Source organism: Petromyzon marinus, chromosome 58 (assembly GCF_048934315.1).
Source record: "Petromyzon marinus isolate PM22_M1 ecotype Great Lakes invasive population chromosome 58, UKy_Petmar_22M1.pri1.0, whole genome shotgun sequence".
NCBI classification, from domain to species: Eukaryota; Metazoa; Chordata; class Hyperoartia; order Petromyzontiformes; family Petromyzontidae; genus Petromyzon; species Petromyzon marinus.
The window spans coordinates 4235814-4255929 of NC_133724.1; the positions used below are offsets into that span (position 1 = coordinate 4235814).

Genomic DNA, 20116 nt, shown 5'->3' on the forward strand with positions numbered 1-20116 from the left:
TTGAATCGGCGGACTGCTGAATTTGCAAGTCGGGTGGTGCTGGTGAACAGATAATACAAACTAGAGACCCCCCCGCCCCAAACAACCTTAAGTCAGTTGATTCTATATAGCTGATCAGTCTCTCTTGGCCTTTCCTTATTCTTACAAGGCACCTTGAGACGTGAGTGGAAGGCGTCTTACAATGCATGTAGACGTTTGGAGCAAGTGTTGTGAGCGGGTAGCACATGTGAAGGCCGGCACGGCAACACGAGGGGGTGGGTGGCCAGCACCCCGCCCAGCCTATGTTTACACATCGCACCAGGCACTCATTTGAAGCTGAGTCGACCTAGGGCAGTGTTGAGTCTATGGTGCAGTGTTGAGTCTATGGGGCAGTGTTGAGTCTATGGGGCCGTGTTGAGTCTATGGGGCAGTGTTGAGTCTATGGGGCAGTGTTGAGTCTATGGTGCAGTGTTGAGTCTATGGTGTAGTGTTGAGTCTATGGGGCAGTGTTGAGTCTATGGGGCAGTGTTGAGTCTATGGTGCAGTGTTGAGTCTATGGTGCAGTGTTGAGTCTATGGGCAGTGTTGAGTCTATGGGCAGTGTTGAGTCTATGGTGCAGTGTTGAGTCTATGGTGCAGTGTTGAGTCTATGGGTAGTGTTGAGTCTATGGGCAGTGTTGAGTCCATGGGCAGTGTTGAGTCTATGGTGCAGTGTTGAGTCTATGGTGCAGTGTTGAGTCTATGGGTAGTGTTGAGTCTAAGGGCAGTGTTGAGTCGATGGGCAGTGTTGAGTCTATGGTGCAGTGTTGAGTCTATGGTGCAGTGTTGAGTCTATGGGCAGTGCTGAGTCTATGCGCAGTGTTGAGTCTATGGGTGCAATGTTGAGTCTATGGGTAGTGTTGAGTCTATGGGCAGTGTTGAGTCTATGGGCAGTGTTAGTCTATGGTGCAGTGGTGAGTCTATGGGCAGTGTTAGTCTATGGGCAGTGTTGAATCTATAGGCAGTTTTGAGTCTATGGGCAGTGATGAGTCTATGGGCAGTGTTAGTCTATGGGCAGTGTTGAGTCTATGGGCAGTGTTGAGTCTATGGGCAGTGCTGAGTCTATGGGCAGTGTTGAGTCTATGGTGTAGTGTTGAGTCTATGGGCAGTGCTGAGTCTATGGTGTAATGTTGAGTCTATGGGCAGTGTTGAGTCTATGGGCAGCGTTGAGTCTATGGGCAGTGTTGAGTCTATGGGCAGTGTTGAGTCTATAGGTAGTGTTGAGTCTATGGTGCAGTGTTGAGTCTATGGTGCAGTGTTGAGTCTATGGTGCAGTGTTGAGTCTATGGGCAGTGTTGAGTCTGTGGGCAGTGCTGAGTCTATGGGCAGTGTTGAGTCTATGTGCAGTGTTGAGTCTATGGTGCAGTGTTGAGTCTATGTGCAGTGTTGAGTCTATGGGCAGTGTTGAGTCTATGGTGTAGTGTTGAGTCTATGGGCAGTGCTGAGTCTATGGTGCAGTGTTGAGTCTATGTGCAGTGTTGAGTCTATGGTGCAGTGTTGAGTCTATGGGCAGTGTTGAGTCTATGGGCAGTGTTGAGTCTATGTGCAGTGTTGAGTCTATGGTGCAGTGTTGAGTCTATGTGCAGTGTTGAGTCTATGGGCAGTGTTGAGTCTATGGTGTAGTGTTGAGTCTATGGGCAGTGCTGAGTCTATGGTGTAATGTTGAGTCTATGGGCAGTGTTGAGTCTATGGGCAGCGTTGAGTCTATGGGCAGTGTTGAGTCTATGGGCAGTGTTGAGTCTATGGGTAGTGTTGAGTCTATGGCGCAGTGTTGAGTCTATGGGCAGTGTTGAGTCTGTGGGCAGTGCTGAGTCTATGGTGCAGTGTTGAGTCTATGGTGCAGTATTGAGTCTATGGTGCAGTGTTGAGTCTATGCTGCAGTGTTGAGTCTATGGTGCAGTGTTAAGTCTATGGGCAGTGTTGAGTCTATGGGTAATGTTGAGTCTATGGTGCAGTGTTGAGTATATGGTGCAGTGGTGAGTCTATGGTGCAGTGTTGAGTTTATGGTGCAGTGGTGAGTCTATGGTGCAGTGTTGAGTCGACGGTGCAGTGTTGAGTCTATGGTGCAGTGTTGAGTCTATGGTGCAGTGTTGAGTCTATGGGCAGTGTTGAGTCTATGGTGCAGTGTTGAGTCTATGGTGCAGTGTTGAGTCTATGGGCAGTGTTGAGTCTATGGGTAGTTTTGAGTCTATGGGCAGTGTTGAGTCTATGGTGCAGTGTTGAGTCTATGGACAGTGTTGAGTCTATGGACAGTGTTGAGTCTATATGTAGTTTTGAGTCTATGGGCAGTGTTGAGTCTATGGTGCAGTGTTGAGTCTATGGACAGTGTTGAGTCTATGGACAGTGTTGAGTCTATATGTAGTTTTGAGTCTATGGGCAGTGTTGAGTCTATGGTGCAGTGTTGAGTCTATGGACAGTGTTGAGTCTATGGACAGTGTTGAGTCTATGGTGCAGTGGTGAGTCTATGGACAGTGTTGAGTCTATGGTACAGTGTTGAGTCTATGGTACAGTGTTGAGTCTATGGGCAGTGTTGTGTGCAGTGGGGAGAACGGGGTACGAATGCGCGAAACACCGATGTAGAAGAGAAGAGAGAGACACAAGAAGAGAAAACAGCTAAACAAGTCGCAGGATTTCGCGACCACCACCACCAAAACCACCACAACCACAACCACCACCACCACCACAACCACCACCGCCAGCACCACCACGGTAAACTCCCAAATAGAAACGAATTGGAGGTCGGCAGAAATTAAGGGACACGGGGAGATGGTGGTTGGTGGTGGTGGTTAGCGGTCGAGTTATTCATTTAGAGCTCAAATGAATGTTGCAGATGAGAGGGTAGGGTATGGGGGGGGGTGGCTGGGAAGGGTGTGTGGTGGTGGGGGGTGGGGGGGTGGTACCCAATCTTGAGCGGTTGTCAAGTGGGCCCGCTGTGTTGCCCGGCAACGGCGGCCTCACCTTGTTGCCTAGCAGCATGATGACGACGTTCTGCTGAGCGTACTCGTGGATTTCGGTGAGCCAGGCCTGTGCGACGGGAACAAAATCAGCAGCGGCTCAACATTGAACGGGGTAAAGGCGCAGCCCTGCAAGTGCACGCTACGGAGATTATTTTCGCTTGCTTACGAATGCGCAAAAATGATGGGGCCCACGCATTGTTGAGCCATCATCTGTGGCCAGGTCGCTGTCTGAAAAAAAATAAGTTCGTACCGTAGTGGGGCTTTTGCCTGGCAGGGCGGGGATGGTTTTAGTGTTTTTATTTGTTTGGGTGTTTCGTTTGCCTTCCCTGTACTTTCCTCTGCCGTCGTGATGTTTGTGGTGTTTGTTGTTGTTGTTGTTGTTACGTTCTTACCCCGTGCCCCTGCAGGACACCTGCTAAAAAGAGCTTCATAGCTCATCGGATTCTTCCAGTCGAAATCAATATTCTGATTCTGGAATTGACCAGCTGACTGTGATTGGCTGTGATTGACCAGCTGACTGTGGTTGACTGTGATTGACCAGCTGACTGTGATTGGCCAGCTGACTGTGATTGGCTGTGATTGGCCAGCTGACTGTGATTAGCTGTGATTGACCAGCTGGCTGTGATTGACCAGCTGGCTGTGATTGACTGTGATTGACCAGTTGACTGTGATTGGCCAGCTGACTGTGATTGACTGTGATTGACCAGCTGACTGTGATTGACTGTGATTGACCAGCTGACTGTGATTGACCAGCTTACTGTCATTGACCAGCTGACTGTCATTGGCTGTGATTGACCAGCTGACTGTGATTGACCAGCTGACTGTGATTGGCTGTGATTGGCCAGCTGACTGTGATTGACCAGCTGACTGTGATTGGCTATGATTGACCAGCTGACTGTCATTGACCAGCTGACTGTGATTGACTGTGATTGACCAGCTGACTGTGATTGACCAGCTGACTGTGATTGACCAGCTGATTGTGATTGGCTGTGATTGGCCAGCTGACTGTGCTTGACCAGCTGACTGTGATTGGCCAGCTGACTGTGATTGACCAGCTGACTGTGATTGGCCAGCTGATTGTGATTGGCTGTGATTGGCCAGCTGACTGTGATTGACCAGCTGACTGTGATTGGCCAGCTGACTGTGATTGGCTGTGATTGACCAGCTGACTGTGATTGACCCGCTGACTGTGATTGGCCAGCTGACTGTGATTGACCAGCTGACTGTGATTGGCTGTGATTGACCAGCTGACTGTGATTGACCAGCTGACTGTGATTGGCTGTGATTGGCCAGCTGACTGTGATTGACCAGCTTACTGTGATTGATCCGCTGACTGTGATTGACCAGCTGACTGTCATTGGCTGTGATTGACCAGCTGACTATGATTGGCTGTGATTGGCCAGCTGACTGTGATTGACCAGCTGACTGTGATTGACCAGCTGACTGTGATTGACCAGCTTACTGTGATTGACCCGCTGACTGTGATTGACCAGCTGACTGTCATTGGCAGTGATTTGACCAGCTGACTATGATTGGCTGTGATTGGCCAGCTGACTGTGATCGACCAGCTGACTGTGATTGACCAGCTGACTGTCAGCAGGATATGTCTCGGTTGCGCACTTTTGGCGATCGGTGCTTTTGTTGGCGTGGCACCCAAGGCTTGCCACTTGAGGTCAGGCCATCAGAGTCGGTAGATATATTTAGGCTCAACACGTAGGATTTTGCGACCAATATCATCCATAATAAAGGTTTTTTTTGTTAGATCGCGTAATTACTGCTGAACCGTCGTGTTCAAATTGTAAATATTGTCACTTTAACTCTCCAACACACCGGTGTGCTGTACTAGTGACGAATTGGCACGTTCTGTGTCCGTGACAAACCTTACTACTAATTCGCTGTGTCGGGTGGTAGCGCGTTTACACGATCTGACCTACAAAAAAGAAACCTGTATCATGAAAGACACATTTAAGTCTGCTTTGAAAACCCATATATTTAAACTAAACTTTAAATTAACAGCTGCACCACCGCTCCCCGCCTCCACCGGTTTCAACTCAACCTCGAAACGCGGTGCCACAGGGGCTCCCCCAACCCGTACCACCACCACCCTGCCCACTAACCAACCCCCCAATCCGCCCGCACATCCAACGGTGTCATCTCACGGCATCAATCAGCCAATCGCACGCAGAGCTCCGGCCACCACCACCACCACCCCCGCCCCCCAGAAAGTTGCCGGCCACGACCGGCTGTCGCTCGGAATAGCGGCGCGTGGACGCAAGTGGACATTGAAGTGGCACGCGTCATGACGCACACCGCGCTTGGGAGCGGTGGCGCAGCGGTTAGCGCGCCGGAGCCTAACGAGCCCCCGTCGCGGACAATGGAGCGGTGCTGAGCCTCCCCTTGGGTCGAATCAGCCTTGAATGAGTTCCCTGGTGCCGCCGTGCCCGATTCCGTAGGTGCTCGCGAACAGCACTTGGCCCAAACGCCTGCGTGGGCTATACGGGGGGGGGGGGGGGGGGAGCTTTGTCTCTTCCGATGACGCTGATGTGTGAGTGACGGTGTTGATGGGGAGCGGTGGTGCAGCAGTTAGCACGCCGCGCCACGAATCTGGCGATCCGAGTTCGATTCCCGCTCGCGGACAACGCCGGCGACGATTATCTGAACAGGTCATGGGTCTCCCCTAGGTCGACTCAGCCTCAAATGAGTACCGGGTCCGATGTGCAAGAAAAATAAGCATTTGCACTGGGGAGACAAAGGCGGCCGGGCGTGGTGTTGTGCCGTGCCGGCCTTTATAGGTGCTCGCTAACAGCACTTGCCCCAACAGTCTACTGAGGTTATACGAGGGGATCTTTGCCTTTGTTGATCGTGATGGCAGCTGTAATGATGATGGTGGTGGTGGCGATGATGATGATGATGATGGTGTTGGCGATGATGATGATGATGATGGTGTTGGCGATGATGATGTGGTTGGCGATGATGATGATGATGGCGTTGGCGATGACGATGACGATGGTGTTGGCGATGATGATGATGGTGGTGGCGATGATGATGATGTTGGCGATGATGATGGTGGTGGCGATGATGATGATGGTGGTGTTGGCGATGATGATGATGATGGCGTTGGCGATGATGATGATGGTGTTGGCGATGATGATGATGTTGGCGATGATGATGGTGGTGGCGATGATGATGATGATGGTGGTGTTGGCGATGATGATGATGATGATGGCGTTGGCGATGATGATGATGACGGTGTTGGTGATGATGACGATGGTGTTGGCGATGATGATGATGATGGTGTTGGCGATGATGGTGTTGGCGATCATGATGATGATGATAGTGTTGGCGATGATGATGATGATGGTGTTGGCGATGATGATGATGATGGCGTTGGCGATGATGATAATGATGTTGGCGATGATGATGGTGTTGGCGATGATGATGATGGTGTTGGCGATCATGATGATGATGACAGTGTTGGCGATGATGATGATGATGGTGTTGGCGATGATGATGATGATGATGGCGTTGGCGATGATGATGATGGCGTTGGCGATGATGATGATGATGGTGTTGACGATGATAGTGTTGGCGATGATGATGATGATGGTGTTGGCGATGATGATGTTGGCGATGATGATGATAATGATGATGTTGGCGATGATGATGATGATGGTGTTAGCGATGATGATGATGATGGTGTTGGCGATGATGATGACGATGGTGTTGGCGATGATGATGATGATGGTGTTGGCGATGATGGTGTTGGCGATCATGATGATGATGACGGTGTTGGCGATGATGATGATGGCGTTGGCGATGATGATCATGGTGTTGGCGATGATGATGATGGTGTTGGCGATGATGATGATGATGGTGTTGGCGATGATGATGATGATGGCGTTGGCGATGATGATGATGATGGCGTTGGCGATGATGATGATGGTGTTGGCGATGATGATGACGATGGTGTTGGCGATGATGATGGTGTTGGCGATGATTGTGATGTTGGCGATGATGATGATGGTGTTGGCGATGATGATGGTGGTGGCGATGATGATGATGATGGTGTTGGCGATGATGATGATGGCGTTGGCGTTTATGATGATAGTGTTGGCGATGATGATGATGATGGTGTTGGCGATGATGATAATGATGGTGTTAGCGATGATGATGATGGCGTTGGCGATGATGATGATGATGGTGTTGGCGATGATGATGATGGCGTTGGCGATGATGATGATGGCGTTGGCGATTATGATGATAGTGTTGGCGATGATGATGATGATGGCGTTGGCGATGATGATGATGGTGTTGGCGATGATGATGATGGTGTTGGCGATCATGATGATGATGACAGTGTTGGCGATGATGATGATGATGGTGTTGGCGATGATGATGATGATGATGGCGTTGGCGATGATGATGATGGCGTTGGCGATGATGATGATGATGGTGTTGACGATGATGATGATAGTGTTGGCGATGATGATGATGATGATGGTGTTGGCGATGATGATGTTGGCGATGATGATGATAATGATGATGTTGGCGATGATGATGATGGTGTTAGCGATGATGATGATGATGATGGTGTTGGCGATGATGATGACGATGGTGTTGGCGATGATGATGATGATGATGGTGTTGGCGATGATGGTGTTGGCGATCATGATGATGATGACGGTGTTGGCGATGATGATGATGATGGTGTTGGCGATGATGATGATGATGATGATGGCGTTGGCGATGATGATAATGATGTTGGCGATGATGATGGTGTTGGCGATGATGATGATGGTGTTGGCGATCATGATGATGATGACAGTGTTGGCGATGATGATGATGATGGTGTTGGCGATGATGATGATGATGATGATGGCGTTGGCGATGATGATGATGGCGTTGGCGATGATGATGATGATGGTGTTGACGATGATAGTGTTGGCGATGATGATGATGATGGTGTTGGCGATGATGATGTTGGCGATGATGATGATAATGATGATGTTGGCGATGATGATGATGATGATGATGGTGTTAGCGATGATGATGATGATGATGATGGTGTTGGCGATGATGATGACGATGGTGTTGGCGATGATGATGATGATGGTGTTGGCGATGATGGTGTTGGCGATCATGATGATGATGACGGTGTTGGCGATGATGATGATGGCGTTGGCGATGATGATGATGGTGTTGGCGATGATGGTGTTGGCGATCATGATGATGATGATAGTGTTGGCGATGATGATGATGATGATGGTGTTGGCAATGATGATGATGATGGCGTTGGCGATGATGATAATGATGTTGGCGATGATGATGGTGTTGGCGATGATGATGATGGTGTTGGCGATCATGATGATGATGACAGTGTTGGCGATGATGATGATGATGGTGTTGGCGATGATGATGATGATGATGGCGTTGGCGATGATGATGATGGCGTTGGCGATGATGATGATGATGGTGTTGACGATGATAGTGTTGGCGATGATGATGATGATTGTGTTGGCGATGATGATGTTGGCGATGATGATGATAATGATGATGTTGGCGATGATGATGATGATGATGGTGTTAGCGATGATGATGATGATGGTGTTGGCGATGATGATGACGATGGTGTTGGCGATGATGATGATGATGGTGTTGGCGATGATGGTGTTGGCGATCATGATGATGATGACGGTGTTGGCGATGATGATGATGGCGTTGGCGATGATGATCATGGTGTTGGCGATGATGATGATGGTGTTGGCGATGATGATGATGATGGTGTTGGCGATGATGATGATGATGATGGCGTTGGCGATGATGATGATGATGATGGCGTTGGCGATGATGATGATGGTGTTGGCGATGATGATGACGATGGTGTTGGCGATGATGATGGTGTTGGCGATGATTGTGATGTTGGCGATGATGATGATGATGGTGTTGGCGATGATGATGGTGGTGGCGATGATGATGATGATGGTGTTGGCGATGATGATGATGGCGTTGGCGATTATGATGATAGTGTTGGCGATGATGATGATGATGGTGTTGGCGATGATGATAATGATGGTGTTAGCGATGATGATGATGGCGTTGGCGATGATGATGATGATGGTGTTGGCGATGATGATGATGGCGTTGGCGATGATGATGATGGCGTTGGCGATTATGATGATAGTGTTGGCGATGATGATGATGATGATGGCGTTGGCGATGATGATGATGGTGTTGGCGATGATGATGATGGTGTTGGCGATCATGATGATGATGACAGTGTTGGCGATGATGATGATGATGGTGTTGGCGATGATGATGATGATGATGGCGTTGGCGATGATGATGATGGCGTTGGCGATGATGATGGTGTTGACGATGATGATGATAGTGTTGGCGATGATGATGATGATGATGGTGTTGGCGATGATGATGTTGGCGATGATGATGATAATGATGATGTTGGCGATGATGATGATGGTGTTAGCGATGATGATGATGATGATGATGGTGTTGGCGATGATGATGACGATGGTGTTGGCGATGATGATGATGATGGTGTTGGCGATGATGGTGTTGGCGATCATGATGATGATGACGGTGTTGGCGATGATGATGATGATGGTGTTGGCGATGATGATGTTGGCGATGATGATGATAATGATGATGTTGGCGATGATGATGATGGTGTTGGCGATGATGATGATGATGGTGTTGGCGATGGCAGTGATGGATAGTTTCCAGTTAGTGTTGATCCAGGTGAGAACTCTCGATACCGGAGAGTGAAGTCGCATTTGTAAATATCGACTCAGCTGGACTACACAAGATGGCAAAAGAGAAGCACAGATAAAATGATGTCGTGATGGTGGTGATGGTGTTGATGGTAATGATGTAGTGATGATGGTGATGGTGTTGATGATGTTGATGGTAATGATGTAGTGATGGTGGTGATGGTGTTGCTGATGTTTATGGTAATGATGTAGTGATGGTGGTGGTGATGTTGGTGATGTTGATGGTAATGATGTAGTGATGGTGTTGGTGATGTTGATGGTAATGATGTAGTGATGGTGGTAATGGTGTTGGTGATGTTGATGGTAATGATGTAGTGATGGTGGTGATGGTGTTGATGGTAATGATGTAGTGATGGTGGTGATGGTGTTGGTGATGTTGATGGTAATGATGTAGTGATGGTGGTGATGGTGTTGATGGTAATGATGTAGTGATGGTGGTGATGGTGTTGGTGATGTTGATGGTAATGATGTAGTGATGGTGTTGGTGATGTTGATGGTAATGATGTAGTGATGGTGGTGATGGTGTTGGTGATGTTGATGGTAATGATGTAGTGATGATGGTGATGGTGTTGGTGATGTTGATGGTAATGATGTAGTGATGGTGGTGGTGATGTTGATGGTAATGATGTAGTGATGGTGGTGGTGATGTTGGTGATGTTGATGGTAATGATGTAGTGATGGTGATGTTGATGGTAATGATGTAGTGATGATGGTGGTGATGTTGGTGATGTTGATGGTAATGATGTAGTGATGTTGGTGATGTTGATGGTAATAATGTAGTGATGGTGGTGATGGTGTTGGTGATGTTGATGGTAATGATGTAGTGATGGTGGTGATGGTGTTGGTGATGTTGATGGTAATGATGTAGTGATGGTGTTGGTGATGTTGCTGATGTTGATGGTAATGATGTAGTGATGGTGGTGGTGATGTTGGTGATGTTGATGGTAATGATGTAGTGATGGTGGTGATGGTGTTGGTGATGTTGATGGTAATGATGTAGTGATGGTGGTGGTGATGTTGATGGTAATGATGTAGTGATGGTGGTGATGGTGTTGGTGATGTTGATGCTAATGATGTAGTGATGGTGGTGGTGATGTTGGTGATGTTGATGGTAATGATGTAGTGATGGTGGTGGTGATGTTGATGGTAATGATGTAGTGATGATGGTGGTGATGTTGGTGATGTTGATGGTAATGATGTAGTGATGATGGTGGTGATGTTGGTGATGTTGATGGTAATGATGTAGTGATGTTGTTGATGTTGATGGTAATAATGTAGTGATGGTGGTGATGGTGTTGGTGATGTTGATGGTAATGATGTAGTGATGGTGGTGATGGTGTTGGTGATGTTGATGGTAATGATGTAGTGATGGTGTTGGTGATGTTGCTGATGTTGATGGTAATGATGTAGTGATGGTGGTGATGTTGGTGATGTTGATGGTAATGATGTAGTGATGGTGGTGATGTTGCTGATGTTGATGGTAATGATGTAGTGATGGTGGTGATGGTGTTGGTGATGTTGATGGTAATGATGTAGTGATGGTGTTGGTGATGTTGCTGATGTTGATGGTAATGATGTAGTGATGGTGGTGATTTTGGTGATGTTGATGGTAATGATGTAGTGATGGTGGTGATGTTGCTGATGTTGATGGTAATGATGTAGTGATGGTGGTGATGTTGGTGATGTTGTTGGTAATGATGTAGTGATGGTGATGTTGATGGTAATGATGTAGTGATGGTGGTGGTGATGTTGGTGATGTTAATGGTAATGATGTAGTGATGGTGTTGGTGATGTTGATGGTAATGATGTAGTGATGGTGTTGGTGATGTTGATGGTAATGATGTAGTGATGTTGGTGATGTTGATGGTAATGATGTAGTGATGGTGGTGATGGTGTTGGTAATGTTGATGGTAATGATGTAGTGATGGTGTTGGTGATGTTGATGGTAATGATGTAGTGATGTTGGTGATGTTGATGGTAATGATGTAGTGATGGTGTTGGTGATGTTGATGGTAATGTTGTAGTGATGTGATGATGGTGATGTTGGTGATGTTGATGGTAATGATGTAGTGATGTTATGGTGGTGGTGATGTTGGTGATGTTGATGGTAATGATGTAGTGATGGTGGTGATGGTGTTGGTGATGTTGATGGTAATGATGTAGTGATGATGGTGATGTTGGTGATGTTGATGGTAATGATGTAGTGATGGTGGTGGTGATGTTGGTGATGTTGATGGTAATGATGTAGTGATGGTGGTGTTGGTGATGTTGATGGTAATGATGTAGTGATGGTGATGTTGATGGTAATGATGTAGTGATGGTGATGTTGATGGTAATGATGTAGTGATGGTAGTGATGTTGATGTTAATGATATAGTGATGGTGGTGGTGATGTTGGTGATGTTGATGGTAATGATGTAGTGATGGTGTTGGTGATGTTGATGGTAATGAAGTAGTGATGGTGTTGGTGATGTTGATGGTAATGATATAGTGATGATGGAAGTGGTGTTGGTGATGTTGATGGTAATGATGTAGTGATGGTGTTGGTGATGTTGATGGTAATGATGTAGTGATGTGATGATGGTGAATGGCGAGTGTTTGGGTACAACGTGCCTGGAATGCAAATGCGATGCGTGTCCGTCCGTGTGATGGAGAAGTTTCCACCCCCTCTCCCCCTCCCCCTCGCCCCCTCCCCCTAGCCCCCTCCCCCTAGCCCCCCTCACCCCTCCCCCTTGCCCCCCACCTCACCCCTCCCTCTCTCCCCCTCCCCCTTGCCCCCCCCCCTCGCCCACCGTCTCTCCCCCTCCTCCCTCTCATCCCCTCTGCATGAGCACGTGACCGATCACTCCCACATCATGAGCTGCATTAATATAAATCATCATCATCATCATCGCCAGCATCATCATCATCATCGGCTGCAGCATCATCAACATTAGCCAGCACCATCATCATCAGCATCAGCATCTTTAGCAGCAGCATCAGCATCAGCATCTTTAGCAGCAGCATCATCAGCATCACCAGCACTAAAAACAGCAGCATAATCAGTATCACCAGCATTTAAAACAGCAGCATCAGCAGCAACAGTATCATCAGCAATCTCTTCATCAGGAGCAGGAACATCTTTAGCAGCATCATCAGCATCAATGTCATTAGCAGCAGCATTATTAACATCATCATCAGCAGCGTTATCATCATCATCAGCAGCAGCATCAGCAGCTGCAGAATAAATATTATTAGCAGCAGCATCAGCAGCATTCGTATCAGCAGCATAATTACCAGCAGCAACCTCAGCACCATTATCAGCATCATCATCAGCAGCAGCATCATCAGTTCCAGAATCAGTATTAGCAGCAGCATCATCATCAGCATTATCAGCATCATCATCATCATCAGCAGCAGCATCATCAGTTCCAGTATCAGTATTAGCAGCATCATCATCATCATCAGCATTATCAGCAGCATCACCATCATCATCAGCAGCAGCACCATCAGTTCCAGAATCAGAATGATTATTTTCATCAGCACCATTCCCAGCATTAGCAGCAGCAGTAGCAGCAGCAGCAGCATCATCATCATCAGCACGGCGCCTTTAAACGAATCGTCGGAGTAACTGCACCATGCAGCTTCCTACTGCTGATGCTGCTGTGCCCGACCACTGCACCGCACACACGTGCAGCTCAGCGGTGCAGCGTGCGGTCCCCTAGCTCCAGACTCAATCACGACACAACCGCTGCTGCACGCACACACACACTCACAATAATCCTGCTGCACATACACACGCGTGCACAACGCCTGCTGCACTACCACGTGCACAGCGCCTGCTGCACTACCACAACGCCTGCTGCACTACCACGTGCACAACGCCTGCTGCACTACCACAACGCCTGATGCACTACCACAACGCCTGCTGCACTACCACGTGCACAACGCCTGCTGCACTACCACAACGCCTGCTGCCCTACCACGTGCACAGCGCCTGCTGCACTACCACGCGCACAACGCCTGCTGCACAACCACAACGCCTGCTGCACTACCACGCGCACAACGCCTGCTGCACAACCACAACGCCTGCTGCACTACCACGTGCACAACGCCTGCTGCACTACCACAACGCCTGCTGCCCTACCACGTGCACAGCGCCTGCTGCACTACCACGTGCACAGCGCCTGCTGCACTACCACGCGCACAACGCCTGCTGCTCAGCCACAACGCCTGCTGCACTACCACAACACCTGCTGCACGACCACGTGCACAACGCCTGCTGCACAACCACAACGCCTGCTTCACTACCACGTGCGCAACGCCTGCTGCACACCACGTGCACAACGCCTGCTGCACTACCACAACGCCTGCTGCACTACCACGTGCACAACGCACGAAATGTCAGGAAATTAGTTTTCAAATTTAGATTTTTTTCTGGGGGGGGGGGGGACCCCCAGACCCCCTTGAAGATTTGGTCCCCCCCAATGTTGGCTCCAGGGCTACGGCCTTGGAGCTCCTCCGTTCCAGTTGAGCTGGCGGCGAGCGTGGGAATTCGGAACATTTGATTTCGGTTGAAGTTGTGTCTATGATTATTGATCTGAATGGCTTCATGAGCAAACCTTTGACAGTAGCCGGGAGGTTTGCAGAGCACCTAGGTCTCGGACAAAAAAAATAATCTCACAAGAGCTCCCACAGCACTATAGCAATGGTCAGCCACGGCGGAGGAATTGGTTCTGCCGTGTTTCAGAACTGCCTCGCGCTCGCGAGTACTCTCTCTGGTTCTTGCCGTAAAGTCACGTAGATAGAAAATAATAATAATAATAATAAAACACGACGTTTCGGTCGCAACACAAGCGTCCGTCTTCAGGTGAGAAAATTATCTGATGTTGTGGCTTTATTTAGGCACGGGAGGGGGGGGGGTGGGAAGGAGTTTTGTCGAGTCGTGGCTGTCGGAGTTCACGGGGGAGAGAGAGAGAGAGGGGGGGGTGTTATTATTTTTTCTACCCACGTGACTTTACCGAAGGAACCAGAGAGTAAGGGTTCCTGCAGTCACGAAAGCTTCAAATCAAGACTAAACCGTGCCACCTCGCAGGCCTGCACAGGTCGACCCCCTCCCTACCTTTCATCATGCTAAGTCCGCCTATTAAAATGCAAATTGTTTATGCTAATTCCTTTGTCAAGGCACCTTAATTACTCTCACACAAGCTTAAAGGTCGCGGTCTGAGCTTGGCTCTGTTACACTCCAGCGCAGTCTTCGAGACAGTCTGGTCCCTTCACCTGATGAAGGCCGCTTGTGTTGTGGCCGAAACGTCGTGAATTTTTTATGTATTATTTTTTACCTACGTGACTTTACCGAATAGAACCAAAGAGTATGGATCCTTGCAGTCACGAAAGCTTCAAATCTAGAATTAAACCTATATTGTTTAATGTTACAAAGTAATCCCCACTGAGCTTTTTAGCTATTTTTCAAGAGCGGCGTTGGCCATCCCAAGCGATTGCTCAGCGAAGTGGCTTATTATTATTATTATCGTCGAGTGTAAATTTAGAGCAGCTTAAACTAAAACTTTGTTTAGTTACGTTACCAGGTAAGGCCCACTGAGCTACATAGCTATTTTTCAGAAGAGGCCTCGCCATCCCAAACGATAGCTCAACGAAGTTCGTGGGTTATCATCACAGTGTGGAAATTTAGAGCAGCCAAATAACTCTAAACGCGTGTTATTAATAATCCTAAATGTGGAGAGGGGGGAAATCGGACGGCCCGGAGACGCGAAGAGATACAGAGATACACGCAAACTCAAAATATACAGCAGGCATCAGAGTCAGGATCGAACCCACGAATTCCTGTACACCAGGCGAGGTAGTTAACATCTCCTAGCCACCGTGGCGATGATGTTGAGAGAGAGAGGCACTCAAACTCCAAATATACAGCAGCAGGCGTCAGGGTCAGGATCGAACCCACGACCTCCTGTATACCGGGCGAGGTAGTTAACATCTCCTAGCCACCGTGGTGATGATGATGAGAGACACGCAAACTCCAAATATACAGCAGCAGGCGTCAGGGTCGGGATTGAACCCACGACCTCCTGTATACCGGGCGAGGTAGTTAACATCTCCTAGCCACCGTGGCGATGATGTTGAGAGAGAGAGGCACTCAAACTCCAAATATACAGCAGCAGGCGTCAGGGTCAGGATCGAACCCACGACCTCCTGTATACCGGGCGAGGTAGTTAACATCTCCTAGCCACCGTGGTGATGATGATGAGAGACACGCAAACTCCAAATATACAGCAGCAGGCGTCAGGGTCGGGATTGAACCCACGACCTCCTGTATACCGGGCGAGGTAGTTAGCATCTCCTAGCCACCGTGATGATGATGAGAGAGAGAGACACGCAAACTCCAAATATACAGCAGCAGGCATCCGTGTCGGGATCTAACCGACGACCTCCTGTATACCGGGCGAGGTAGTTAACATCTCCTAGCCACCGTGATGATGATGAGAGACACGCAAACTCCAAATATACAGCAGCAGGCGTCAGGGTCGGGATCGAACCCACGACCTCCTGTATACCGGGCGAGGTAGTTAACATCTCCTAGCCACCGTGGTGATGATGATGAGAAAGAGAGATACTCCAACTCCAAATATACAGCAGCAGCAGGCGTCAGGGTCTGGATCGAACCCACGACTTCCTGCACACCAGGCGAGGTAGTCAACATCTCCTAGCCACCGTGGCGTAACGCGTCTTACAAAGGGGTAGCTGACATTTCGTTGGCATCATCGTTCATGCACTTTGTGACAGCTAAAGCTCGGGAGAAAATATATAAGTTTTTAAAAGTTTTCAGAAAAGAGTGTTGCGAGTAATTTATGTTCGATGAAGTTGACTACCTTGAGCCGAATACATTCATTTTACGTAGGTATATGCACAAACGTTTGAGGAATCCATAGTTATTTTTTGCAATAATGTCCTACATACTTTAGGCCCTTCTCTCTCTCCTATTAGCCTTAGGTAGGCCCCTCAAACCTTAATGCGACACTGCCCTCGGCATACTTCTCGTGACCCCTCATTTAATGATATAAAATGTAATATTTCTTGCTTTGTTTCGATACCAAATGGTCTGCGAAAACACGAGTGAATAAGCGACGGAGCCAAAAATTTTCGTCAAATTTATTTGGGAACCACAAGGACCATCTGGGCCATTCCCCTGCACGTGGTTAATTCTCTAAAATGTAATATTTCTTGTTTCGATACCAAACGGTGTGTGAAAACACGAGTGAATAAGCGAAGGAGCCAAACATTTTCGTCGAAATTAATTGGGGTACCACGAGGATCATCTGGGCCACCTCCACCCCTTCCCTGCACGTCCTTAATTTTCTAAAATGGAATATTTCTTGTTTTGTTTCGATACCAAACGGTGTGTGAAAACACGAATGAATCAGCGAAGGGACCAAACATTTTCGTCGAAATTAATTGGGGTACCACGAGGACCATCTGGGCCACCTCCACCCCTTCCCTGCACGTCCTTAATTCTCACGCCTCTTTCCGGAGGAGGCCGTGCAGGTTTCGCCTTTTGCATTCCAGACATTGACGAGTCTGGCCTCATGGCACCACACGGGGATAACAACAACAATAATAACCACAACACTATATACTAGTGGGATATTCCTCCATACACCGTGCAGTTTAAAATGAAGCACATCAAGAGTCTGCGTGGCATAAACAGGCTGTAGGGGCAGTCCCCTGTGGAGGCCAGAACGGTGGCACATGAGGGGAGGGGTGGGTTGGTCAACACCACGCCCGGCCGCCTTTGTCTCCCCCACCGCCACCATGTACTCATTTAAGGCTGAGCCAATGGGTCTCTAAGTCTATACGAGTCTCTGTGAGAGTCTATGGGTATCTAAGTTTATATGAGTCTCTTTGTGAGTCTATGGGTCTCTAAGTTTATGCTAGTTTCTGTGTGAGTCTATGGGTCTCTAGGTCTATGGGTCTCTATGTGAGTCTATGGGTATCTAAGTTTACATGAGTCTCTGTGTGAGTCTATGGGTCTCTAGGTTTATGGATCGTTGTGTGAGTCTATGGGTATCTAAGTTTATATTAGTCTCTGTGTGAGTCTATGGGTATCTAAGTTTATATGAGCCTCTGTGTGAGTCTATGGGTTTCTAGGTCTATGAGTCTATATGTGAGTCTATGGGTCTCTAAGTCTATATTAGTATCTGTGTAAGTCTATGGGTATCTACAGTGAGGGAAAAAAAGTATTTGACCCCCTGCTGATTTTGTACGTTTGCCCACTGACGAAGAAATTATCAGTCTATAATTTTAATGGTAGGTTTATTTGAACAGTGAGAGACAGAATAACAACAACAAAATCCGGAAAAACGCATGTCAAAAATGTTATAAATTGATTTGCATTTTAATGAGGGAAATAAGTATTTGACCCCCTCTCAATCAGAAAGATTTCTGGCTCCCAGGTGTCTTTTATACAGCTAACGAGCTGAGATTAGGAGCACACTCTTAAAGGGAGTGCTCCTAATCTCAGCTTGTTACCTGTATAAAAGACACCTGTCCACAGAAGCAATTAATCAGATTCCAAACTCTCCACCATGGCCAAGACTAAAGAGCTCTCCAAGGATGTTAGGGACAAGATTGTAGACCTACACAAGGCTGGAATGGGCTACAAGACCATTGCCAAGCAGCTTGATGAGAAGGTGACAACAGTTGGTGCGATTATTCGCAAATGGAAGAAACACAAAAGAACTATCATCTCCCTCGGTCTGGGGCTCCATGCAATATCTCACCTCGTGAAGTTGCAATGATCATGAGAACGGTGAGGAATCAGCCCAGAACTACACGGGAGGATCTTGTCAATGATCTCAAGGCAGCTGGGACCATAGTCACCAAGAAAACAATTGGTAACACACTACGCCGTGAAGGACTGAAATCCTGCAGCGCCCGCAAGGTCCCCCTGCTCAAGAAAGCACATATACATGCCCGTCTGAAGTTTGCCATGAACATCCGAATGATTCAGAGAACAACTGGGTGAAAGTGTTGTGGTCAGATGAGACCAAAATGGAGCTCTTTGGCATCAACTCAACTCGCCGTGTTTGGAGGAGGAGGAATGCTGACTTGATTCGAAGCTTTCGTGACTGCAGGAATTACTCTTTGTTTTTTTTCGGTAAAGTCACGTCTAAATAAGAGATAATATTACGTTATTTTATTATCTCTTATTTATACGTGACTTTACCGAAACAAACAAAGAGTAATTCCTGCAGTCACGAAAGCTTCGAATCAAGTCTGAACCACCTTTACGGGGAGGTATAAGATCTGTGTCTTTGTGTTTTCTCTGCTTGTGCATCTGCCTTTGTGTCTTGGCTTGGATTTGTGTCTCTGTGCTGTCTCTGCCTGTGTGTGGGCCTTGGTGTTTCCGAGTGTGTGCTGCTGCGCCCCCTTTGCTCCATGCATACCTCATGCTAAATTGTCCCATTGTCTCTCAGCCTTACCTTATCTGCCTATTTAAGGCGACTTCACTGTGTGCGTGTCTGTGCTGGTTCGCTCTACTTAGATGTCTATGTGTGTGTGTGTGCGCGGTCTGTATTTTAAATTTCACACTTAACTTACAATTTAGCAATCTTTGAAATAGCGTAATCAACCAGACTATGCGTTAATTGTGTTTTGACCGACCGTCTGTATTGCTATATATGGTTTCCAAATTTTGCTAAACCCTGTTTGTTTGGTATGCTTCTCTCTCTGTGTCCCCTGTTGTGTCTGTGTTAGTTCCCCCCTACTTGGGTGTCTGTATATACATCTGGGGTTATGTGTTTCCTCTCTCTCGTAAATGTAGCTCTTCTGTACCTGATGATGGCTGCTTGTGTTGCAACCAAAACGTCGTACGCTATTATGTTATTTTATTATCTCTTATTTATACGTGACTTTACCGAAAAAACCAAAGAGGAGGAATGCTGCCTATGACCCCAAGAACACCATCCCCACCGTCAAGCATGGAGGTGGAAACATTATGCTTTGGGGGTGTTTTTTGCTTCGGGGACAGGACAACTTCACCGCATCAAAGTGACAATGGACAGGGCCATGTACCGTCAAATCTTGGGTGACAACCTCCTTCCCTCAGCCAGGGCATTGAAAATGGGTCGTGGATGGGTATTCGAGCATGACAATGACCCAAAACACACGGCCAACGCAACAAAGGAGTGGCTCAAGAAGAAGCACGTTAAGGTCCTGGAGTGGCCTAGCCAGTCTCCAGACCTTAATCCCATAGAAAATCTGTGGAGGGAGCTGAAGGTTCGAGTTGCTAAACGTCAGCCTCGAAACCTAAATGGCTTGGAGAAGATCTGCAAAGAGGAGTGGGACAAAATTCCTACCTG

General features: G+C 47.8%; 1 protein-coding gene across 1 annotated transcript in view; it reads right to left on the reverse strand.

Moving 5' to 3' along the window:
• The window catches only part of LOC116955120 (ras-related protein Rab-37-like), a 62427-nt gene that overhangs the window by 8610 nt on the left and 33701 nt on the right, over positions 1 to 20116 (reverse strand). Inside the window, exon 7 of the mRNA XM_076052875.1 lies at positions 2976 to 3041. Within this exon, the coding sequence (XP_075908990.1) occupies positions 2976 to 3041 (66 nt within the window). The remainder of the gene's footprint in view (positions 1 to 2975; positions 3042 to 20116) is intronic.